Genomic DNA, 25,678 nt, shown 5'->3' with positions numbered 1-25,678 from the left:
GGACAAGAACTTTGTGAATGGTGGATATTCCCTTTCAAATCAATGACACTTTAATATGAACTGTGTTTTGGAGGCAGGGTGAACTATGGATTTAAACACCTTTGGATATACTAGGTGATGAAAGGCATTGACTATTTATGGCTTCTTTTCCAGCTTGACATGGCATCCTCCATGGCCTGTTTTATTCTATGTTATAGTGTCAGTTAGATTAAGAATTTTATGAGCAACTAGAAGCTTGGCTGCTTATCAAGGCAGCAATAGTATCTATACTTACTTTGTTTCTCAACAGTTGAATTAGTTTGTTAATTGCCCTGTTAGTTTTGTTAGTTTTGGTTCCCATGTGTATTAAAACATCTGAATCTATGGTAGATTAGAATGCCATGGCATTTAAAATACCATCTACTGAACAATCAAAACCTAGGATAATATTCAGGATATCTTGTTTCATCAGGTAGAGTTACTGGCAACTTGTAGCTCCATTAGTTGCCACCAACTGACTATCACAAACTGGATATATTTTGCATATTGGTATATTGTTGCATTGTTCAACTTTGAGGTTGAAATGCACAGTTGTTGTATCATTTTTTTGAAGTCTTTAATGAATTTGTCAACTTCTAACTGAAAAAAATGAAATATTTCCATTCTGGTTGATCTGAACTATTTTTGTTTTTTTATTACTAACATAATTCTATAAAATAATCTCATTTCCGTAGCCAAAGCTGGAGTCAAGATAGTGCTTAATTTTTTACATCACTTTTTATTATATATTTTTCCCATGTTATAATTGTCTTATGTAAAGAAGACAAAAAGGAAAAATTGTGTTTAATATTTTTGTGTCAGAATTTGAAGTAGCTTTTGCAGTTAACTTTGCCACGGCCTTCATCAAACTGACAGCCTGTATTTTATTATCAGACATCAAATTAATTACCTGATTTTTCTAAAACTATTTGCTGCTGGTGATTTTGTTCTCATGGTTATTCGCACCACGTGCTATGGGGCTGTGCAAAGATTGTTCTGATTGCTCCACTCTGAGAGCTCCATTCTGTGTATCTATTTTTAAATATAGTCCCTTTATTTTTATTCTCTATTAGTTTTCCATAAGGCAGTTACTGTGATGGAAACAACCAGGTAATTTTTCAGCTCTCACATGTACTACCATTAGGAAAAGAGGTATGACAACAGGGTGAGGTTATGCTCTTAGTCCAAGGTTGCTCACATACATGATGATGAGTGTAGGGTTTTGGTTTTGTTGATTCACACTGATGATGGGGTTTGCTTGTTTATCTAGATACCACATGGTGTATGCTGCAACAAACATAAACAATAGGGAGCAATGATATGGCTAGTTCTCAACAATTCTGAAAAACATGAAAGAAAAAGCTTTTGCTGTTCTTGAGACTTCATTTTTGCTTCTTTGAGAATGCTTGAAAGTGACCTCTGCAGAAACTGGTTAGGCTTTTTTGTTCTTCTACAGAAAACAGACTAAAATTCAGATTGCCTAAGTATCATCTGTGATAACATGGGATGCTTCTCATCCAGGAGAGAAAGCATTATCCCTTTCCTGAGCCTGCAGGCCATAGCTTGGATCCCCAAATTGAAGTAGGTACCACTGTCAGTGAAGACCTGAGCCTGGTCATTTCTTGGGAACTGGCATATACCAAATTTCATGAAGCTGCATCTTTTATCTCTTCATTCAGTCTTGAGGGGTAAACTCAGGTGGCACATTTCCCATTGGTGCCATCAATACTTTGTGTCAACCTGTTTTCTTCAGATTGTGATTCAGGAATGGGTTTATCCCTTCTTTGGAGGAATCAAGCTGCTTTATAAACTTCTTGTTTTTCTTCAAAATCTGCTAGATTTATCTTTCCAGAATGAAGACTCTTCAATGAGCACATATCTTAAATGATTTCATTATGTATCACAAGACACAAAGAAACAACACTGCATATTCCGCAAGCTTACAGCTTAATCATATTGTTCTTTTCTTTTCTCGTATCTAATATATTAATATCATACAGGCTATAGGAGGTACAGAGTAGAGAAGAAAATATTTCTCTTGCCTCAATATTTTTAGAGCATGGCATACAATTACTGTTTCAGCATATTAGGCTGACTGTACATTAAGCTTCCTCTGGAATTAAGAAGGTCACTAGAAAAAATCTAATGTATGCCTTTTCTTCTACAGAGCAGAAAGGTCTTGCCAATAAGTCAGATTCAAATGGCCTCAAGATTGTTTTCTCCCTGTGTTCTTTTTCCTCAGTAGTTTCCTTAAATTAGAATTAGTTAAATGCTGTAAGGTTTTCTTCTTTGGAGTGGGGCAAGGTTTCTGAGTTATTTTTAAGTCAGTCAAGCTCCCCACACTTAGCATGAAGGCAACACAAACATTTGTGGCAGAATAATTTAGGGAGTTGTATACTTTGCTTTGGAGTTAGGAAAGAGAAGCAGTAGCATGGGAACACCTTACGCTGATATCATCACCAAGACTTCATCTTATGACACCACACTGGCTTTCCCTTTTTGTTCTGGAAACACAATGTCTTGATAAAACTGATGAGCGTATTTGAGAGTGTTTGAGATTTCACCTGTGCTGGTGATGCTGAGTATTGTGACTGCTTTTTAATATCTTGACCTAGGTGATGGTCCAATTAACACTTGCTTAAAAGCCTGATTAGATCTCCCAAAAGCTAATTGACAACCTCCTCAGAGTCGCAATTGTGAAGTCTCTTATTGTTTTTGTGCTTTGTATTTAAGCAAATATACATTGTACGTTTCTTCTCATTAGAGCTACAGTCAGGTTTGGGTTTTTTTTTCAATTCTTATGCCCTTATTTCCATTAGTGGTTTTGTGAAGGATTTTGGAAGAGGTCGGATGAAACAGCGGCTGCAAACATCAGAGACAAATCTCTTTTGCTTTTTAGTTCATCTCTTTCATCCTTTTGCCCTGTACACCCAGATAATAAATTGGGAATCGCCCTTAAAGGGAACATGTTATTCTTCAGGAATAGCACCAGTCTCCCTTCTTACTGGGGAACTGTTCCTGCATCTTGACATATTTCTAGGATTTTAACTCTATATTAAAGCTGTAAGGAGTAAGATCTGTTTAGCTATTTGTGCTTGTTGGCCAAGCCTTTTTTTTGGCCATGCAGTAGGCTCAGTTTTTAAGCAGGGACTTCACACTTACTTTTTTGTACCTTTTCCACCTCCAGCTGGCTTGAATATTCCCCATAGCTCAACCACCTTCTCACCTCTCCTTTTTGATTGGCATTGTATGGCAAGACAGAGAGTGTTACTTGTGATTTTGGGGATGATGGGAAAAGCTAGCATTTGCAAAGAATGGTCATAGGGGCCTTATGGAAGAGTGTTGGAGCAGTGTGGGGAGGGTGGTTAAATACCGTAGCTTGGATCCGTGAGCAGAAAGAGAAGGTTCACTGAAGTCAAGTGGAGATTGCAGGGAGCTTTAAGACTCACGTTTTCTCATGTGGCTGCCTGCATGTCCCCTCTCATGTCCATTGCCTTCTTAAACATGTTCCTTTTTCTTCATGGCAGTCTTTGCATCCCATTCCCATTTTTGCAACTGACAGGACCAAGGTTGCTGCCTACTTTTTTGCTTGAAATAATGGCTAGTGGGAAAGAGAAGAAATGGTGCTGGAGTATGTAGCCACTGGTACGATTCTGTACTTTCTGCTGATAAGCCCCAGTTAGTGGATGGGGAGATCTACAAAAGAGCTGTTGATAACAACATTTTTAAATAAAACCAGAACAACAACATGTAAATGACCCTATAACTATCACTGAGTTGGGGTTACCCAGTTGAGTCCCTTGTCCTTTCAGACTGACTAGTTCAGCAAGACAACCCCGTGTGAGAAAGGGTTCCTGTCACCAGAGACCTCAGGGATTTCCTCACACCTGCTTGTAACCGTAACATAGTGCCATGAAGAGAGGATGGAGTAATTAATGAGGTGTCCACATGCATATAGGAGTTTAAATACAAAATTGACTATATTTATTAAAATATACCTAGATTAATGTTTATAAAGATTAATGTTTCAGGTGTGTTGAGCAGTAACACTAAGTCATAGAATCAAGTCCACTGGTGCTTCTACAAATCGGCCCTTAATTTTACTCTTTACATAGCAGGAAAAGAGTTTCAGAGTATCGCATTGTGTAAATAGGTTCATCAGGCTGCATTGGGACTAAATCTTTTCCTGTGAGCAGCAGACAGATGCTGCTCCCCAGCATTTTAGGTGGTTGTTTAATGTTGGCCTACCTGTTCTTTTGATACCTCTTTTTTCTGCACATGATTTCTCTTCAGTGAAAGGAAGGGTTGGCTTTTCGAACCATCAGAGCAACTGGCCCTGAGGAAGAAAAGAAAGCAAGCTCATACAGTTAAACGAATGGTAGAATCTAGCAAAATGTATCAACTAGAAATCACTTTTTAAAATGCTCATTACTCAAGAGCCTGGCAGAGCCACATCTATTTAATTGCTTCTGTTCCCTACAAAGACTGAAGCTGTGGTCTTTGAAGAAGAAATGTCACAAATGAGGCAGGTGTGCTGCTTAAGGGCTGGCTTCAAATGGGCCTTAGCGTGCCGGGGAACAGTCTGGACAATCTGAAGAGGAACAATTCAGTCTGAAAGAACCAGCAGAATTAATCTGGGACTCCCAGCTCCCTGCCAGTCTTACTTAACTGGCAGCGTCTAGAGCTTTATCTAGTTCATGCTAAACAAACTGGGAAAATAGCAAAGGATAGTACAGGAAAGGAAATTGATAGTGAATACACTTTTCAGTTAATGTATCTGAGGAATGGATTTTAAGACATTTTGTCTTCTTATTGCTTATGTGGTAGGAAAATAAATGAGAAGAGAAAATGAGAAAAAAACGACAAGTATCTGAAGCATTTTAGCAGCATAAAAATGGAAACAGTGTATCATCCCTACAGGATGCATTTGAGGGAATAAGTAGTTGTAGGTATTGGAATCTTTTTTGGCATGGTATGTTTCAATATTTATTTATTTAAGCCATTAGAAGTAATCAGATGATTTTATCTTTGATATTATGTATTGTTTTTCTAGTTAGTAGAATAAGTGAGTGAAATATTTTATTCAATCAGAGCGTAAGTATTTCTGTCCTGAAAACTGCTAAAAAATTGCTCCACAGGGCAACATGAAACTTTTATTGATCTACCCATGGAGCAGAGTATCCTTGTGCAGAAAGATTTCAGTACATTAGAGCATCACATCTGCTGAGTTAACTGCATCTCTTGATGCCCTTCTTCAAGGGATCATTTTAAACCTTTATCCGTTACTTATCCTAGAGCTGGAATCCATCTTTTTCTCCCTCCCAAAGAGAGGTTTAGAGTGAATCATAGAAGTCTTCAGATAACTAGCTTTGCTATCCTGAACTATGTTGAACATCTTTGGCTTTCATCCCTAGAGGGACGACAAGAGATTTAGGCAATAGCTTATTAGGTGTTCACTCATCTCACACAGAGTCTTTGAGAGGACTACAGTATATTATATTTTCTTCCATGGATATGGCTCTTAATCACAACTTCCTCGCAGTTCTTGGAAGAAATATAGATTATCTATCTGGTACCTAGATTAAATCATCAAGTTCATTTCATTTCAGGATCTTTCTTTGCCAGGCCTCTTGAAACAGGTAAGATTAATGTATACTATTTTCACGGAAGGCAAAGCTTGAAAAGGCTGGATGGCTACATAGTTCCATTACTGGAAACGTTTCCCTGCCTTCCCTTGGTTAATTTTTATTTCTACAGAAGGCTCACTCATCAAGCCAAGAATATACAGCTATAAATATTCCTTCAGCATTTCTCTATTGCAAGACATAGGGTACAATTGAAGTGCCTGATCTCAAGAACTAAACTCCAACAGTCTACACTGGAGTCTGGATCTGGGACTCTTTGAAGTCACTGAAAAATCTCCCATCAAATTTAGTAGTCTGAGAGTTAGTCTTTAGGGCCTCTTCTACAAGGAATCTGGTCCACTTAGATTTAACTATGCTTTTTGGAAAGGAATTAAATGTGGTTTGAACTGCTTAGGCACGTAAAAGGCAGGGATTATTGTCAAGCTATGAAAAAACCACAGCTTGTCCTGTATCTGAACAGGGCTCTTCTTCCTCAGTGAGCTCCAGTCTCCAATCCATCGTACCTGCTCATGCTTCCATTAGGGGAATAAAGTCAGAGAGAGGAATACAGGATATATTCCTACCTCTCTTCTCTTTACCTGTCCTCTGGGGGAGTTCAGTACCAAACACAGACAGAAAGCAGCAGGCATCTGTACCTTTATAAGGGGATGCACCTCTCTTCTATATGAAAAAGAGCTTCCTTATACCTGGGTCAATCCACTACTATATTGAAGTGCTTGCAGCCTGTGCTGGGTTGACCTTGGGCAGCTGTCAGGCACCCACCCAGCCACTCTCTGCCTTCCTCAGCAGCCCAAGGGGAGAAAATACGACGAAAAAGCTCATGGGTCAAGATAAAAACAGGGAGATCACAAAGCCAATGTATCTTTTAGCTAGGTTCGGTTCTGATACCCTTTGCCAGAAAACAGACATTTCTGTCATGAGGGCAGGAGAGCAAATAACAAAAATGGTTGTAGACTGCAGCCCTAGGGATTCCCAAAATATTGGGATTGTAGGAGACTAGGTATGGATTTGTTATGTCAATGGAAACAATGTCCAGTGGTTTAGTGCTGGTCAGAGTTGCTCAACAATGCTTTTAACACCAGATGAGCTTAAAGAAGAAAATAAATCTGTTCTGATAGAGAAGAGTTATGTTTTTTTTATTATTATGTTGAGAATACAGAAGAGAGAGCCATGTCCTGGCTGTCACTCAAAGTTTCCCTGTGGCGTCTCTGTGGAGGCCGTGGGGCTAGCTCACAAAATGCTGCCTCCTGAGACCTGGTTTGCCAGTTGGAGTTTGGGGCCGTATTTAGCCACAGGAACCAAAAGTTCAACTCTATATCACTTTGCTTCCTATAGTCTGTCTTTTGGAGTCAAACTACAACATTATTAAATGGGCTAACCGGTTCACTCTTTATTTACCCTGGTTTCCTTGCCAGGGAGCTTTTTTTTGAGATGGACTCCTTCCTCTCTTTACATTTTTCTCTTCGGAATTTACTTCCTGGTACTTCCCTTACCCCAAGAATGCAATTTCTGGCTTTAGACTAGATATAACTGTGATTGATAACTTGTGGCTCTTCTTTCCCCATTCTTTGAGATTGAAATATAAAAAGCAAATGCAGCAAATTGCTCCTTCCCCTTCCCTGAGATGGTCTTCCTTTCCAAACTGTTACAATAAATTATTTACCATGAGACATATTCACTGTGCACGTATCTTAGCCATCTCTTTATTCCTGGTTCTCAGCTTTTCATACATTGTGGCTAACTTCATGGACATGAGAGCACTTATGTTTCCTTGGATGCAGGAACCTGGATGAAGTGACTCAGCCCCATCTCAGGGCAAGCCTGGGCCCAGGTTTGCCTTGCTCCTTCCACTGGCACCATGGCGTCCAGGACAGGCTCAGGCTCGTGGTCCAGAAGGAGCTATGGCACACTCTGAGCAGGGTCCACACTTGGACAGCTAGGTGATCATGCAGCTGAGACGCAGCATTACCACCAGACTTGATGTAGCTGCAGAGCCATAGCAAGGACATATTACTAATATAAATGACAGATTCTGCATTTAGAGTGGGTTTTTTTCAGAATAACTTCTGCTTTTTCGAAGTACCTTTCCTGTCTGCCCCTTTAGCAGTTTTGGTGCTTCTGCTGTCACAGTTCTGAAATTGGAAATAAATCAGTTGCAATAGCTCAGTGAATCTTTCTTTTTCTTTTCTTATGTTTCTTTTTGCAGATGGCGCAGTAGCTGAAATTGAGAAAAAGATTATAGAAGCTTTTGAGGTGTTTGACCATGAATGCAATAAAACTGTGGATGTCAGGTTTGTAAATATCTTCACACAGAAATATTACAGGATCTAGTATAGAGATAAATAACTCCCTAAACCTGCCTCTGCTTTATCAGAAAATGTAATTGAAACAGTCCTTTTGGCCCTGATTGGACAATTATGTCTCTGCTTGTTTAATAGACATTTTGCATTGTTCAGTGGTTGAAGACGGAAACTGGCTTGAGAGAGGGATGCTGGGACTGGCGGAGTAAAGAGCAAGAGGAAACTGCAGCTAGACAAGAAGTCTAAGGCTACAATTATTACTAGCAAATCTCTGCTCTGATAGCTCATTTGGCACTACAGGTCCTGGATCCCGTATGGATCCCCTCACTTTCAGGATAGTCCCAGCACATCAAGGAGTGTCCCTGCCAGTGTGTGTCACAGTTACCTGCTCTCAGTAGGTGTCTCCAACTGCAATGCATCCTGCACGTCCCTCTTCCTCTGGGGTAATGTGGGAGGTGGATATTGCTCTGACAGGGAAGTGGTTTTAGGAGACTCGGGAGAAACTTGCATATAATTTTATTATATAACATAATAATAATAATAGTAATAATAGTAATATTATAATGAACATAAAGATGATCATACTTGATTGCACCAAAAGTCTATTTAGCCCAGTACCCTCATCTGAGCTACTAGTAGTTACTTGGGGGAGGAATATAAGGAATTGAGCAAATACGCAGTATTTCTTGTTGGTTTTTGTACATCTGCCACATTATGATTTGAGTGGCACCTGTTGGTTTTTTTTTTATCCTATGATAAATAGCGAACAATTGTTCTCTATCTTCTCGACACCATTAATGATTTCATAGCTGTCTGTCACATCCGTCCTCCATCACAGTAGTTTAAGGCTGAAGAGTCTGGATGTGTTTAATCTCTTAGGAGATGCTATTCCATAGCTCTGGCCATTCTTTTTTGTGCTCCTTCTTGTTCAGCTTTCTTTTTTTTGAAATGGGATGACCAGAACTGGGGGAATGGGATGCACAGATGGGAGTCAGGAGGGAGAACTGCATGCACTGTACCTTTAGCATGCAATGTTATGGAAATACAAACAAAATATATGTCTGAGGGAGTAAGAAGAAGTTCAGTGGAAGATAAAATCATGGACTGTTCGACTGATCAGGGCATAACTGGCTACAAGATACAGAGCTAAAGGAAGTCAAATTTAAAAATTCCTAAATAATCTTAATTCTGGTATTTTTTAAGTTCGAATATTTGACAGCGCTACTTTAACTTCATTTTAACATAAACATCCATACACATAACAATATGGCTTTTATTGTAAAATACATAAAACACATGTTTATGTCTCACTGAGCAGGTTCTGAAGTTGTTATAAGCTGTTGTCATTAAAGTTTACTGAAGTAATTTTCATACTTCCAATTACCATTTTCACGAGAATATCACCAGAGCTTTTAATGACAAATCAATTATTGACTATAAACACTACAAAGGAGTGTGAGAACTGGTGAAATTGTTGTCATTAGACATTCCTTACAAAGCCAAATTGGAAAACATCTTTAAATGTTCCAAACATCTTTTCTATGTTATAAAACAGAGGCGAGAGAGGTGCAAAATATTTATGTGATGTTTTTAGCAATGCATGCTTAGTAGTGCCTCTAAATTTAAGAAATTATGGGTTTTTCATGGAAGTGAAATGATTTTTTAGTTATACTAGGTAGGGAGAATTTCAGGGTACGTCTCCACACTCGGTACAATTGCTGTTCCCTTGCCCATAGGGCTCTTCGGGAGGAGTGCTCACTTAAATCTCTTGGCCCATCCCCAGGGAGATGCCTGATGCCCGGGGCTGGGGCTGCCCTGGTGCCCCCCAGCTGCTCCTGGCTGGGGCTGCCCTGGTGCCCCCCGGCTGCCCTGCTCCTGGCTGGGTGGTGGGACGGGCCCTGGCTGCCCGGCCCTGCCCTGCCACTCCCCATGGGGAACCCCTGCCACTACCGCCCTCCCAGCCCTGGGGAGCCCCTAGCCCTCACTGCACCATGACATACTCGTTGCTTATTTGTTTGTCATTTACATCTGCAGTCCTGGCTAAATAGCTGTAAAATTTGCTGCACTCCTCACTCTATTATCTAATGGATATAGAGCTTGAGAAAATGTTACAACATTGAAATGATACAAATAGACTTTTTAAAAATTTATTCATTCAGAAAGTAAGTCATAACATGTGAGAGGGGACATTCAGAAGTCTATTTAACATAGTAAATGCACAATTTCACATTAATTTTTATCATAGTACAGTTACTGACAATGAACAACAATTTATTGTCTAATTATTCCTAGGTTCATATTGCAGGGCTGTATCACAATAATGGAATTATTAATGGCTGATTATCTTGTATCAGAAGGTGGCAGTACAGCACAATTCTTAGCCACAATTGTAGACGTATGAATGTTATTGCCTGAAAAATCAGATTCCTGTGAAGAATATGGAAAATTACCCTGGCTTGACAGGCCAGCATTGGTATTGCATGACTTCTAATGCAAATACAAGTTAGTAAGAAATGAAGCATGAGGAAGAGGGTATTGTTTCATGCTGCTTACACCACACCCTGAGTCAAGGGCTTTCGTGATTTTGCAAATCTTGTCATTGAAAGTGTTATATGTAGGGTGAAAACTATGGCCCAAAATTTTGTTGCATCTGTGTTACAAAACCTGTATGAACATAAACTCATTTTAACCATCATTTTTGTATGCTAGAAACTACACAGCAGAAACTGCCGCTGCTGAACTAAGTGAGAGGAAGCGGCTGGGAGGAAAATGCAATTTCCTATCTGGGTCCTTTAAACTCCATGTTGTTACCAAGTGTGACATGACTTTTTTGACCACAGATGCTTCAAACAACATTCTCATGCTGGCACAGGCATAGACTTTCAGAAACAGCAGCCAGCAATGCCAGATTTTGCAAACTCTTTCAGGGCCTGGCTTACCTTAGTCACATCGCAGTTTTGCTGAGTGTGAGGTGAGGCAGGAGATGATGGCAACGTTCCCATCTCTGGCAGTCTGTAAGAGCAGAAATAGTGTGGGACAGCAGGGACGCATGGTTTGAGTTGGGTGTTTCTCTGGGGGAGGCAGAGAATATTTACAAGTGTCTTTTAGCTGGAAAAGACGAGGGAGTGCAGGAGTGAGAGCATCAAATACAGTGTATCCATACTAGAAATAGGATGCATGGACAAGGATTATAAAAATAGGACTAAATGTCTGAGCTCATTGAGGCCAATGGCCAAACTTCCATGGGGGGCAAGGTTTCACTGAGTCATTTGAGCAGATGGCTTCGTTTCATAACGACTGTATGTGTGGGATTGGGTTTTGTTTTGTAATTATTTTTGTGCAGCCAGCCTTTTCCTCTCTTTTGTCTATTGTAGTGCCTCTCACGTGTTTTCAGTCAGAATGGGAGATCCTCGGGACCTGTCTGAGGAGGCCAAGGACTGACCCATATAATTTTACATGTGCTTCATGTGCCACATTTGGGGCCTTACTGTTATAAGATAATTTTACAAAGGTCATTGCTTCTTGTATCTACCATTTTTATTAGGCAACCTAATTTTTCCACCAAATGTACTGGTGAAGATGAAGAAACCACAGAGGTTTGAATCATGGAAACCACCAGCACTGTGGATACTTATTCAAATGTGGTTGAAGTTCTGTGTTGTAGAATTGGACTGAAAATCACAAGCAATATCGATGCTTCTGTTATTTTGTTTTCAATCATACTGTAAGTCTCATTAGTACTCTTTTTTACAGCTTTACAGTACTTTTGTTTCTAGTCTGTAATGTTGTTCTTCTTAAACTTTTTTGAGGCATTGCCAGTTTGGTCAGAATTTTATTTAGAGCCTCAGAACAACTGCACCAGCAGTAAATGCAAGCTATGAATATATTTTGCAGCATAAACAGGGTGGTGATAAGCCACTGTGTTGGTCTGTTTGACTCTTTCAGAGCACAGCAGGGACATAGCAGGGCTGCCTCCTTCCTGACCTTTTGTAATTGTTCTTTAGCGCAGTTAGAATTTGTTTCTTTATAGCATTCAATGTAAATAAATATTTTATTTGTTACCTTTCATCTCAGTAGGTTTCCAAGTATTTTATTAACTTTATAAATGTAGACTTTACTGAACTTAACAATTAGAGGACAGCAGTTGAAAAGTAACCTGCACACAGTACACTGCAACACAATGGTAAAGAAGAATTTTGGGGGAAGGTCACAAGAACAATTATACTCTTCCAAAAAGCTCAGAATATTTAATGTCTGTAAAAATAGACATTGCTTACTGAGGCATCATCTTAAAAGTCCACATACATATGCTTGTGCGTGTTTGTGTGCTTGTACATGCACACTCCTATACACAAGCTCTGAATTGGTATCTGGATTCTCCACAGACACTCTTGTATTACAGATTTACTGACAAAGATGTTCTTTCTTTCTTTCAGAGAGATTGGTTCAATTGTCAGGTCACTGGGTTGCTTCCCAACTGAGGCAGAACTACATGAGCTGCTTGCAAAGGTAAATGTTTAGATCTTTTGTATTTTTTTCAGTCTTAAACTTGCACCAGTTTGGCCCTTCTGCCTTGCTGTGTGGGAAACCTAAGCTCTTTTCCCAGAGGTCGGAAGTGTCATGGAAGTGATTCAGGCAGGCAGGCAGTCTCTCAGGTTGCCCTGAAGCAAGCCTTTAGGCTGGTGAGGTAACAACATTGATGGGTTAAAATTAGGAGTCTTTGACTCTCTTTTACCCCAGAAGGTCACTGTGACACTGTGCCAAGGTGGAGCGGCATTTATAGAAAATGGAGGAAAAATTAGTTTTGGCTGATGAAAAAGAATGTCCTAAACTTCAGTCAGATTAGGATATCCAAACCCTAACCATCTCACTCTTCTGGACATGCCATGGACACACACTGGATGATTAAGTAATAAAAATTAGTTCTTGAGCAGGTGTTAAAATTATACATCAAATTCCAAAAATACACAGAGGGAAGACCTGCTATTTTTTTTCACTGGGTCCTGTTATTGCTGTCTTATAGCCAGACTTCTCAACTTTCTGTCCTTCATGAGGTCTCTCCTAGTCTTGAGATTTCTCAGTTATAGGGAAGTAATCTTTTCTTACTTGATTACTTAAGCCTGTAAGTCAGAATTCAGACATAAAACCTCACAAGACCTAGCGGTCCTCCCATTCTCCCAGTGATACGCAGGGGTAAGGAACTTCAATCACATTTCTCCACAGTTTTTTCCTACACTAATTTTTGTCTCCTTACCTCATGCTTGTAATAGAAAGGATGGTGTGCTGGTGCCTTGGCAGGGTATGGTTAATAAATGGGACAAAGAAGTGGGAAAAAGACTTCACATTCTTTTTGCAAACTGGTATGCTGCCTTAAGGAATGGAAGATGCTGGGGCTGAGAGGTGGGGGAAGGATTTTTGTCTGTTTCATGTATAGGTCAGGATACTGGGAATTGATCTCTCTTACTCTTTTCTTCCTGTCCCTAACAAAAATTTGGATGTTTGCAGTAGTAGTCTCTCCTCAGTAGGCTTGTCTGGTCTCTTGTAGATCAGAATTCAGTGTGAGAAATCTTGTGCTAAGTCTTGTGAAAATCACACAGCTGCTTCAGATGAGGAAGTGCAAAGAACCATCAGAGGAGAAAGATCTTTTAACATGATACTGCAATCTGTCTGCTCTGGTTCTGTGCTCTCAGTACCAGATTGTCCCAGCTCCCACTGACAAACAAGACAAAATGGAAAGAGAAATTATGGTGCTTAATATAGATGATATTTTTAGTGGCCTACAGAGATTTTTGTTTGCAGCAAATGAACAGTGCAACTGACTCAAGATACAGAATTGAGAAAAGGAAGGGGATGCTTTGACCAGCACCGCCCCCCCAGTCCAGGGGAACCAGGAGAGTTTAAGGCCTGCCTCCCCCGCCCAAAGAGATTGGATTTTCTATTTTTTTTTTTTTCCGATTTTCAGCATTACTGAAAATTTGAGATAAGTAATACATACCAAAGTACAACTCAATGCAGCTATGAGGTGGAAGATTCTTGAGATACAACAGTATAACATGTATGCAATTGCTGATTATAAGGACATTAAATTAAAGTACAAATACTTCAAGAAGAAAGAATACATTCAAGAGTAATGGTTAACCTTAAAGAACACTAAACTGGAAGTTAAATCTCAAAGAAGGTTTCACGGTGCCTGTAAATGAAACCTTGGCATAGGTTTAGTACCAGAAGAACACTGTCTTCTTGTAGAACCCTTGATATATTATGTTAATCATGAATATATCTTAATTTATATAAGATACCATTATCATTGACTATGGTAATACCATTTTATCTTAATCTAGATAAAGTAAAAATTGTCTCTGTTGGCCGGTTTGTACCAAGCTATTTCTCCAGTATTTTTGCCCATTGTAAGCTGTGATTCATTTCTGTTTCTCATTACTTGTGTCTCTCAGTCATCTCATCTTCCTATTAGCCTTATTGTAGCTAAACTAGCATATGTTGCCCTCAAATTATTCATATCTGCCAAATCAGCATTCATATAATTATTTTATCTCTGAAAGTTATCATATACTTTTTCCTATATTGCCTTATGCTAAATGCTGTACTTAATACCATATCTTTAGACCTACTTACAAAGTTAAGATCAAATGATAAGCCTAGAGATGGTGAAAGCTAATCCGAGGGTTACTACAATGCCTGGAGTTTGAAATCCCAGGTTCTGTGCACTGCTCTGCCACAGATCTCCTGGATAACTCTGGAAGATGGTTTTGTTTCTTTGTGACTCAAGTCCCAAAATGTTATGTGGACAATAATAGTATGGCTGTGAGAGTAGAGATACAAAACATAATGGGGTGCTACAATACAGTTGTTACGGGAGCTGTGGATGTACCCAAAGGAAAGAAATAGAGCAAAACTCACAGAGTCTGAACAAGCAAATACTGTTATTGTCACAGTCACTGTGAAAAGAGAAGGAATTACAGAAAAAGGAAAACATCAATGGGAGATGAGGTGTAGAACAGGAGTGAGCATGAAGAAGAATAAGAGGATACATATACCTGCAAATCTGAATACTTACTGACTTAGGTGAGGTTAATGTACTAGATTTATTCACGTATCTATCCAATGTTAGAAATAGGATTAATTTTAACAGTTCAAGATATTGCTGGGCCTGTAAAGCCACTGAAATGGAAGCTGTTCTTTCCAGGTCAGAGGAAGCTGAGGTTGTTCATCACCTCCCAGAACTAGGTCCATTGTCAGGAAGGACACGCTTCTTCCACAGGCTGCTTTCTGAAAGCAAAATACAAATAGCACACCAACAAAAAGAGACAAATCTGGATGATATTTGTCAGTGAGGGCTGACACTTTGACAGGTATTTGTTATGTTGAGCTCTGAAGTGATCATTGCAGGTGAGTTCTTCTGGTATGAAAATTAGGATGACCTTCAGCTGTTTGGATGAGCAGATCTAATGTTTTTTGGCTCTTAAACATGGTTTATATAACTTACCATCTTTATGGATGTTTTGGGTCCTTGCTTTTGGTTGTTCTGCTTAGTATAAGACACATCTATCTATTTCTGATAAATAGCCACCATATTTCTTTTTCTGTCTCTGTAGACTTCTGACCTAATACTAGTTGAAGCGCAGATGTTCCCTAAAACATCCTGTGTACTTTTACATCTTGATATTTGTGATGCGTGGAATAATTGAGTGTATTGGCTAACTGTTATGTCACTGGAAAGAAGTTAAGTTTTGCCAGGTATTTTGTTACATCTTTTCAATCAAGCAAGCAGTAAAACGAATGATTCTGTAATGGTAAAAGGTACCATTTGATTTAGCATGAAGCATGCAACAGCTTCATTTCCTTGCTAAAGATCCCTTCCGCTAAGCTCACCAAACAGAAGGGAAAAAGTGCTTTTTCAAGCCAATTTCCACTCTAAAGCGGCAAGAGGTGGTGGCTGCCTACTTTTAGCAACTGAAACCCTTCAAGAGCACTGGAAAAGAGCATGCAGCAGCAGTTGCAGCTCTCCATTTAAGCAACTGGATGTATCAGGCATCACCCCAGCTCTGACCCAGCTCCCAAGAAGAAGATTTCTTACTCTGTCTTTTCCTGGCTCAGTTAGGAGATTTCAAATCAGTGCCTATTTGAGTCTTCTTTCAATCTGAGCTGTGTCTTGGAGAGCCTAGCAAGGTGTCGCTGCTGCTGTGTGAGACCACAAGGCATGCATCCAGTTTCAACACAGACGGGAACAGGCTGGCTCCATTAAGAGGGCTCCTTTTGGGAGTAAAACTTGAAGTTTTCAGGGAAAGGATGCACCCCGATGATAGGGAGCAGTTTTTACCATGTTGCTCATCTCCTGTGGAAGTATAGGAATGCAGTGAGAATGCTACTTGAAGTCCCCAATGTTTTGGGACTAATCTGTTAATTTATTTGGGAGGCAAAAGGAAGCTTTTCTTTGCGTAGCATTTTGTGGGCTGCCTTATGACTGTTTCAGACTGCCCTGACTCAGTCTGCCTGCCTCTCTGGTCCTTCCCCTGACAACTCTTTCTGGCTATGAAACATGTGGACGCAACAAATTCCATCCTTGAGGTGTACTAGACTGGGGTTATGTCCAAACTAGCACATTAAATATGCCCAGAAACATCCCTGGGTGTTGAAGCCAGCTGGCACAGAGCAGCTCATGTCTACCCTGGTAAATGTTTTATGCGGAGTGGCTGCACAAAGCAGCCTGCTGGGGAAAATCCCTAAGGTCCTAGCCAGGCCTGGTGACTGCTGGGGGCAGTGTTAGGTGGCACAGGCCAAAATCATGCCAGGGAACGTGCTAATGGTTTGCTCTAATGGGTAGTCACGTTACACTGCTTGGGAATGTTCCACGTCCTGCTAGACTTTACTAGTATGAATGCAGTCTGAATGTTTAAACCTCTGCTGAGTTATTGTGGGAGATAAGATCAATTACTAGGCATCCGGTTCCTTTGCATGAATGGTTTCTAAGCACAAGAGGGCAATATTGAGTTGTTCAAAGCATCTATAATAGCAGGCCTGTATTTTGCCTGGGATATTATTTCTTCCTCGAATTTCTTTCTATTTGATCACAAGCATTTCACTTAGGTGTTATGGTGCCATGTGATATTAAAAACCTGATATAAATATTCAAAGTCTAACTCTTTAATTTTAATGCAGGAACCACCCCGATTTTCTGGTTTTCGTATTAGCTTGCTAATGAGTCATATAACCTGCCATACTTAAGCTTTATTTTTAGGTAGAAGAAGAAGAACCGACTGGATACATTCATCTGGAAAAATTTCTTCCAGTGATGACAAAAGTACTACTCGACAGAAGGTAATGGAAAGTGGATTTTCTGTGTCTGTAGTTTATTCCAGGTTGACAGGGTTGATTCTGAATAAATATATCTACAGTAATTTTATGTAACTGGAAGGAGTACAGATTTTTTTTGTTATTTAAACTCAGTTTACATTAGCTTGATAGATTTTGTTTCGAAATTACTTCGTCTACATAAAATTATGTTGTACGGATGATATAAATAATACCAGCTTATAATCATGAATTGTGATAATGTGTAGCTTTTGTATTTTTAATGTGAATCAGAATTAACTTGCTATTCAACATGTTTTGTGCATCTCTGAAATATTTTATATGCAAATTAAGGTCATAACCATTACTTTCTCTGAACATATGAGTTACAGTTACTGAGAAGCACAGTCTGTTACAGTGTATTTTTAAGAAGTTGTATAAATCAGCTTCATATTCATGTCTCAAAGTGACTGCCAGGTACAGCTGAATGTAAACAACTAGCACTCCGAAAGACTGCCGATCTAAAAGTCTAGAACAAAAACGCTGTTCATTATTCAAAGGTACATAGAAATCTTTGCATGTACACAGGAACCTGTGCTATTTTGATATTTTGCACTAAAAGCAAGATTGCTTACAGGGAATTTGTCTTTCTTTTTAAAGTTGGTAGACAAGGGTTTTAGGAGACTCAGTCTTGTCCGATACCGAGAAGTTATTTTGCACACAGAGGGCCTTTGGTAGGAGGGTGTTCTACACAGGAAATAGCTATAGGATTTCTCAAAACTGTCTCGCAGCATCCAGAGGCAGCAGGGTCTACTTTCAAACAGGGCTGTGTTTGAAAGTCTTTGCGCCCGTGCCTGGACATGGACCAGCCAGCAGCGTTTGGGTCCTGGTGTGCTGGCGCAGGTGCATTGCCTTCCCAGGTTCCTGCACCTTTGCCTTCTCTGGCCTTCATGGCACATTTCTGGCTCCACACTGATGTTCACCCTTTCATAAAATGATACCTGGTTGCTCTGGGCTCTCTTCTCCTCCTCCACACCCCCTCCACACAAACATACACCCCCCCCGCCCCCCAAAAAGCCAACAAACCCACACACTTTCCCCAGGCTACTGCAGGCTTGTCAACCCACTTTACCTTTTGGGGCACTATGTCCATAGTTCACTTATCCAAGGGCACATGAGATTTGGATCACAAAAAACAAGGCCTCTTCTTAGCACATTTGATTTTTAGATAGTAAAAAAGCGAGGTGGGTCTGGACGAAACAATCGAGCAGTTAGAACCTCCCTGGCTTCAACATCTTCTCTTTAGTATTCTTGGGGGTTGGTGAGAGTCTGCTGGGATGTGGAAGGTCTCTATTGCTGCACAGGGCTTCCTTTCCAGCTCTGAAATCAGGTGCACACACGTGCCCAGTTCTCCTGTCTCTCTGAAATTGTTAGTGACACACCTTTTCTTTTATAGCTGCCAGCCTCCTTTGCTCATCATCAGCTCATTAGACTGTCAGAGTCCTACTAGATGACCTATTGCCTAGCGTCGTGGTTTAGGCCCAGGTGGCAACAGAGCACCACGTGGCCGCTCACTCACTCCCCCCCCGTGGGATGGGGAAGAGAAAATACAACGAAAGGCTCGTGAGTCGAGACAAGGCCAGGGAGGGATCACTCACCAGTTATGGTCACAGGCAAAACAGACTCAACTTGGGGAAAAAGAAATAAATTTAATTTTGTTACCAATCAAATCAGAGTAGTATAATGAGAAATAGAACCATATCTTAAAAACACACCTTCCCCCCACCCCTCCCTTCTTCCCAGACTCAGCTTTGCTCCCAGTTCCTCTGCCTCCTCCCCCACAGCGGCTCAGGGGGACGGGAATGGGGGTTTCGGTCAGTTCATCCCAGGCTGTTTCTGCCGCTCCTTCCTCCTCGGGGGGAGGACTCCTCACACTCTTCCCCTGCTCCAGCATGGGTCCCTCTCACAGGGGTCAGCCCTCCATGAGTTTCTGCAACGCGAGTCCTTTCCATGGGCTGCAGTCCTCCACGAACTGCTCCAGCGCGGGCTTTCCCACGGACTCACGGCCTTCTCTGGGCCCAGCCACCTGCTCTGGCGTGGGGTCCTCCACGGGCTGCAGGGGAATCTCTGCTCCACCATTAACCTCCATGGGCCCAGGGGGACAGCCTGCCGTCTCGCCACAGGCTGCAGGGGAATCTCTGCTCCGGCGCACCTCCTCCCTCTCCTTCTTCACTGACCTCGGTGTCTGCATGGTTGTTTCTCTCACATCCCACTCCTCTCTCCGCTGCAGCTCCTCTTCTCTTTTAGCAGTCTTTTCCCCGTTCTTAAATATGCTATCACAGAGGCGCTACCACCGTTGCTGATGGGCTCGGCCTTGGCCAGCGGCAGGTCCATCTTGGAGCCGGCTGGCATTGGCTGTATGTATGGACATAGGGGAAGCTTCTAGCAGCTTCTCACAGGAGCCACCCCTGTAGCCCCCCTGCTACCAAAACCCTGCCACACAAACCCGACACACTAACTACCAGCGTACGTGGACAAAACTTTGTTTTCTTGGTTTGGCCATCTTCTGTTCAGTGCATTGGCTACGTGGAATGATTCAGCTATAATTGATTCCTTCTAACCCACTCAGCCAGCCCAGACATGCAGAAGCCATTCATCTGGCTCCTTAGCACAAGGAAAATTAAACAGGAGTACAATAAAAGATATAAGAGGTAAAGATATGGACAGTTCCAAAAAGTCAAGCTGGAATTAAATGTTTGATAGACAAACTTAGTAAATTGTCATAGAAAATAAGTTTTCCTTTTCCTTTAGTACTCATATTTTATTCTTTCAGAATAGTACATCAGCCTGGCAAACAGTGACTTAACTTTTCTGATTCAATGGTTTCAGCTACCGGCCTATTCCAGAAGATGTTCTTCTACATGCATTTGAGGTCTGTAACTGAATATTCAAGTACCTAATTGCTGGAAAGAAGTTGCTGATTCTTGATTAAATGTAGTTAAAACTACAAGTTTTATTCTTTTTCTTTAAAGGCTTTGGATGAGAATAAATGTGGATATATTACTAAAGAGGAGCTGGTCAAATATTTGACTGAAGAAGGTAACATGACTTTTGTAATATCAGTATTTAAGTAAATAAACATTACATGTATATATGGCACCTTGAGGTCCTCACTCTGCCTGCCAAAACTTGCGGGAGTAGATACATTGTCTTCAAACAATGCTGTTGCCGTGATGAGTGGCTGCAGACTAGAACATTTCACTGGTGAATAATGCAGGGAAAGAACATTTGTCTGCCTGCTTGCAGACATTATAAGATAGAGATTATTATTATTAAGAGTCATAATTCAATCTTGTGTGGATATTTTATTATTCTGTGCACATCTCTGTGCTTCCTAAGGTTGTGACTCTTTTTCTGTCCTCCTGTAAAATTGTAGTTTAGATTTCCAGATGTTTCAGGTAGTTTTAGTGCTCATTCATTCCTACATTATCTTGATCTTAATTCTACTGCTGTACGCAAACAAAGAGATTCAAAGACCAGATTTAAGTTGTATATCATGTAATCCTCAATATCCCTTGAAGAGCCTGCTTTTCTTGCATGGCTGACTCATGCCTGCCTGCCTCAAGTACAAAACGATGTGCGGGCTTTGCACAAGACCTGTCCTCAGGTGGGAGCCTTGTTCTCAAAGCGGGACGAAGTAGGCCATCAGCAGCTTTGAAGCTCCTAAAAGAGAAAAACCAGAAGCCTTTCATGATGTAAATACAAGTGCAAGGATAGCCAAATGAGAGAGAATAATTCTAAGGTACACATTAGACATAAATGGTTGTTTCGAAATCCCTGTGGCAGAGAGGAACAGGCTGTTTTGGAGTCTGTGAACTAGAAGGAGATCAGAAGATCCAGGCCCTCTGTCTCCTTTCCCGTAGACCAGCTTGCTTGGTGTGCAGAACTTACATTGGCAAAAGTGAAGGAATTGGATCCTTAGTGTTGCTCCTTTTCTCCTGTGTGAGGACCGAAAGGAGATCCTTGCAAGGGAAAAGCGGTGTAATTTGCCAGCCCTGAAAAGAATACTTATCAAGACAAAGTGTTATTCTCTGCTGTCTTTCAGGTGAGCCCTTTACTCAGGAAGAAATGGAGGACATGCTCTCCACTGCTCTAGATCCAGAAACAAACACTGTTCGCTACAGAGACTACATTTCAATGATGATAGTAGATGAAACTTAAGATCTTCCCCTTTACTGTTTGAGATGCCTTTTGGTAACAGCAGTGTAGCTTGGCAGTTAGTTGAAATATGTATTTTAAAGTATAACAAAGCTCAGCTTGTGACTTTGTGCTTATAATTAAAATAAAATCTGTGTAGCTCTATTTCCTTGGGTTCTGTATACATATTGAAATATATTCACACCTGGAAAAAGAGCTCTCGACAGAAATACTGTGTAAGGTCTGGAAAAGAAATCATAGAATTTGGTTTGAAAATAACAGGAAAAATAATGTTAATGGAGTCAAGAAATGACTTTACAATTGCTTCTGAAAAACTAACGGAAAATGAGACCTGTGAAAGCGGGTAATAAGTAGGTAAGTGAGTACCTTAAGATGACTAAAATTGTGAAGGCATGCCACTAAGATAAAGCTTTTGTATTTAAATGTAATCCCTGTTTGTGTTTAACTAATAAGGCACCAGGTAGGTTACTCCTTTTGAAATAATAAAATAGATCAAATAAACGTTCTACAGTTTCTAGTTTTTGTCAAATATTTGTGTTTTGTTTACCATAGGCAATTAAACTGGACCAGTTAGTTCCATTTTATGTTACTCATCCACTGGCACATGGTATTTTGCATCCATTTTAAACACGCAGGTAACACTCAAACCATTGCCATAGTCAAATTTACAGAGTAATCCTTGAGAACATTTCTGTTACTATAGGCAATAAACAGTTCCCCTTTCATAACCAGTTTGAAAGTCAGGAGCTTAAACTGTTCAAAACTTAGGATCATAGGACTGGAATTTGATTTTCATAGACTGATAAAGCACCATTTTCTGAAAGATATTAGTGTAGAATACGTGTCTCAGCTATCCTTGCTAGAAGACCACCACAGACCTCACTGCTCTTCTCATTTCTGGCTTAATCATTTTCTCGACTGTTACTGTACTGTTGTCCTTTAACTTGAGTTCGAGTTCTTTCCCTTCGAGTTCCTGCCTTGTACACCGTCTTCTAAAAAGTGACCAGCAGTTGCCCTCAACTGATGAGGTCTCAGCTTGTAGGAGAAGATTCTGTGGTCTGGTCCTCAAGGGCACCATCTTGCACTTTGTGCTCCACACCTTCTACCCCATTTCTGTTTTTCTACTCTCTATCAAGTTTGGTTTCCTTCTGTACAGTGTCCTACCACTCCTCTGTCTTAACTGCATATCCCAGCTCTGTGTCATCAACAGACTTCATCAGCTGATGAAATCCGGGGAAGACTGACACACAGAGGCATTGAATGCCTTACCTCCGTCATGCCTCTCTAGTGGCAGAGCTGAGAACAGAGCACAGCGTTCCTCATGTCAGGTCTTTTGCTCTGCCCATTTATTTCACTTGAGCTGGAAGCTCAGAGGAGCTCTTTTCGTACACAGCTGCAAGGGAGCTGCTATGCTTCACAAAGGAGATTGGCACGATGTAAGTGTGGTGATGGAAGCAATCTGAAAGAGACCATTTTTTAATTCTCTTTTTACTTCTCTAACCCAAGTTGTCTTTCACTGATATGTTCTAAAACAGTAAGGCAACAAAGAGTTAATGCAGGTAAACAACATTTGCCTAGTTCTAAGCTGGGTTTCCATCTGGGAACCACTGTTGCACTGGTCCTAAGACTCTGCAATGCACTCTTGTTAACACATTTACTGTGTATTTCATTGCTTTGTCAATAAGAATGAAAAACAAGGGTAATAATTAGTGTTATAATGTGCGAAGATACAGGTTTTTGAAGATTAAAGCAAGAGCAACAAAAGCCCATTAAGAAAATATATTTTTTATTAGCCGCCTTTAGTCTGTCTTTGGAAGCTGAAATTATTTTCCCTAGATGAATCCTTCTTCCGTTTGATACACAGTGTGTTATACTGGATTTCTAACACAGCTGGCATGAATACAAGTTTCATTTATATTCTACAGTCTTGGAGCCACTGTCAGCCTCATCTTGGATGTCAGCAGGAAGATGCTTAGTTCAGGAAATCATTTCAGAGCACAATTTGTTTCTAGTGGTGCTACCCCAGAAGCCGCCTCAGCTACTGCTGTATCAAATCAGGATGCCCATGTACAACACAGTTAAAATTCATAGTGCAGATAGGATCTTAACATATATCCTTTGATGATATATAATTTTTTATCCTACAGTCCTCAAATTCAAGGGAAGAGGATATTCTGGCAAGTAAAAAGTGGGATTGTGTCTGAATTTATCACACAGCGACTCCTGCAGCCCCATCTTCTTATACCTGTCCCCAAGAAAAATACGTGCAAATGGGACAGATAAAAGCAAGTTGCAGTCTTCACGTTGGGCATAAGCAACCAAATTCCATTGCCTTGAGAGTTTCCAAATTGGGGGTGAAGGAAGTGTCAAGAACCAATCATCTCAGACTCTGTAGGATCCTAAAAGCTGAGTGCTCCCTGCCAGCTAGGATCACGTAGCAGTGATCTGACCGGCTTGTGAAGGAGCTGCCCCATGGGTCGCCCCAGAAGTGGCTGAGCAGTGCCGCACACGACTGTTCCCTTGCCCTTGTCTTGCATGACTTGCCAGCCCATGCCGTGCCCACCCATCTCCCCATGGTGGCGGTGGGCTGCATAAGGGAGCTCTTCGAAGCTCCCTGGGACGGGCTCTCTGAGTGCCCTGCCTCTCTGTGCTCCCTGGGGATGAGCAGGGTCCCATACCCTAGGGGAAGGGGGAGGAGACTTAGGGAACCATTTTGCTATAACTAAAAAAACCTCTTTGTTTCTAAATTTGAAGGGAAAAATACATTACTTTGTCCTCATCTTTGAGGTGGGCAAATTGAACTGCTGAGTGGTCTTGAGCTGTCTCTTGCTACCTGCCTCCCCATGCTGGCTGTTTTGCCTCTTCCCTCAAGATCAGGAACTGAGATAAGGGAGTGGATCGCACTGGGAAGCCTCTAGGGAGGAACCAGCCTAGCACCTGGCCTAAATGCACACAGGGAAGCAGAGCCAAGGCTTTGAAGAAACTGGGGAAGTCAGAGGGTTTTTGACCTAGTTGAAGGAGGGAGAGGGAAGGGAACTCATTACCCAGATGTAAAAAAAAACAAAAAGGAAAAAAAAAGAAGAAATCAAAGAAGCAAATCCTGGAAACCATGTACAAATACAACTGAATCAGCAGGCTGTTCACATCACTGCTGCAAGTTGTAGGCTGGACAAGACTTTACTTGTTCAAAACTTTAAGTAGGTTCAGCTGTGTCAGGGCATATCTGGTATATCTGGTATACAGTGGAGACCTTCTCCTCAGTCTTATTGATACTGTGGAGAAATTCTTCCAGCTGCTGAACTTGTGTTTGGGAGTCCCATTGCTTGTATTCCAGGTATGACATTGCTTTTTATGTTTCCCTCATCAGCTTTGGAGCTGCTTCTCCAAAACACTTTTCTGTCTGCTAGTGACAGTCCCATATATATTCACACCTGAAGGCTTCAACATTTTGCTGTTGCAATGCATACCAACATGTTATTTACAGTTCTTTTAGACTCTCCACTGACTGTGGGCAGAAGCAGAAGTTGCAGGACTTTCTCTACCGAAATGCTAAAGGGCCAGCATCAGACCTGGGCCTCCAGGAAAGGAACTGGGCTGTTCACCTATGCACCTCCACCCATGTTTTCACAGAGGTAAGAGCCTGCAAAATGTTTGGGCTCTTACCTCTGTTCAGGCAACAAGAATTTGCAATATTTTTCCTTCTTTCTCTTGTTGCAGTCCATCTTTTCTCTCAGTTCCCTTATACCTCGTTTCATTAATCCAGTTGCATGATTAACCTGTGAGGGTTGAAAATGCAAGAGAGTTTTGCTCTGCACCACACTGCTGATGCCCTGCTGCTTGCTCTGACAGCTGCCCGTATCAGGGTGTTGTTTATCACCAGATCTAGACTTGCTGCCACTGAAATCAGCACTGGCAAAACCCTCATCACAGGTAACGGGAAGAACCTAGGCCTTCGGTTTCAGGGGGGAAAGTAGCTGGGGATGCTGGAGTTCAGCCAAGGCTGGGACGGGGACGGGAAGCTATGATTTTTTAAGTCCTGTAATATACTGTTATCATTGTGTAAAAGGGGGAGCGTAGCCTCAACAGTAAGGCACCAGGTTGGCAGGCAGGTTTCGTTCTAGACTTTGTGAGAGGTATTAGGTAAGTCATATAATCTCTCCCTAGCTGAACTTTCCATCTATAAAATCA

General features: G+C 41.1%; 1 protein-coding gene across 1 annotated transcript in view; it reads left to right on the top strand.

Moving 5' to 3' along the window:
- Positions 1-21,975, top strand: part of EFCAB2 (EF-hand calcium binding domain 2) — a 33,152-nt gene extending 11,177 nt beyond the window's left edge. Inside the window, exons 2-7 of the mRNA XM_050894694.1 lie at positions 7,870-7,954; positions 12,400-12,472; positions 17,220-17,299; positions 20,162-20,204; positions 20,305-20,371; positions 21,378-21,975. Of these exons, the coding sequence (XP_050750651.1) occupies positions 7,870-7,954; positions 12,400-12,472; positions 17,220-17,299; positions 20,162-20,204; positions 20,305-20,371; positions 21,378-21,493 (464 nt within the window). The 3' untranslated portion in view covers positions 21,494-21,975. The remainder of the gene's footprint in view (positions 1-7,869; positions 7,955-12,399; positions 12,473-17,219; positions 17,300-20,161; positions 20,205-20,304; positions 20,372-21,377) is intronic.
- The last annotated feature ends 3,703 nt before the right edge of the window (positions 21,976-25,678 follow it).

Source organism: Gymnogyps californianus, chromosome 3 (genome assembly GCF_018139145.2).
Source record: "Gymnogyps californianus isolate 813 chromosome 3, ASM1813914v2, whole genome shotgun sequence".
In the NCBI taxonomy this organism is placed as follows: domain Eukaryota; kingdom Metazoa; phylum Chordata; class Aves; order Accipitriformes; family Cathartidae; genus Gymnogyps; species Gymnogyps californianus.
Note: the sequence above shows the minus strand (reverse complement) of the source record. Positions and strands in the feature narration are given on the sequence as shown.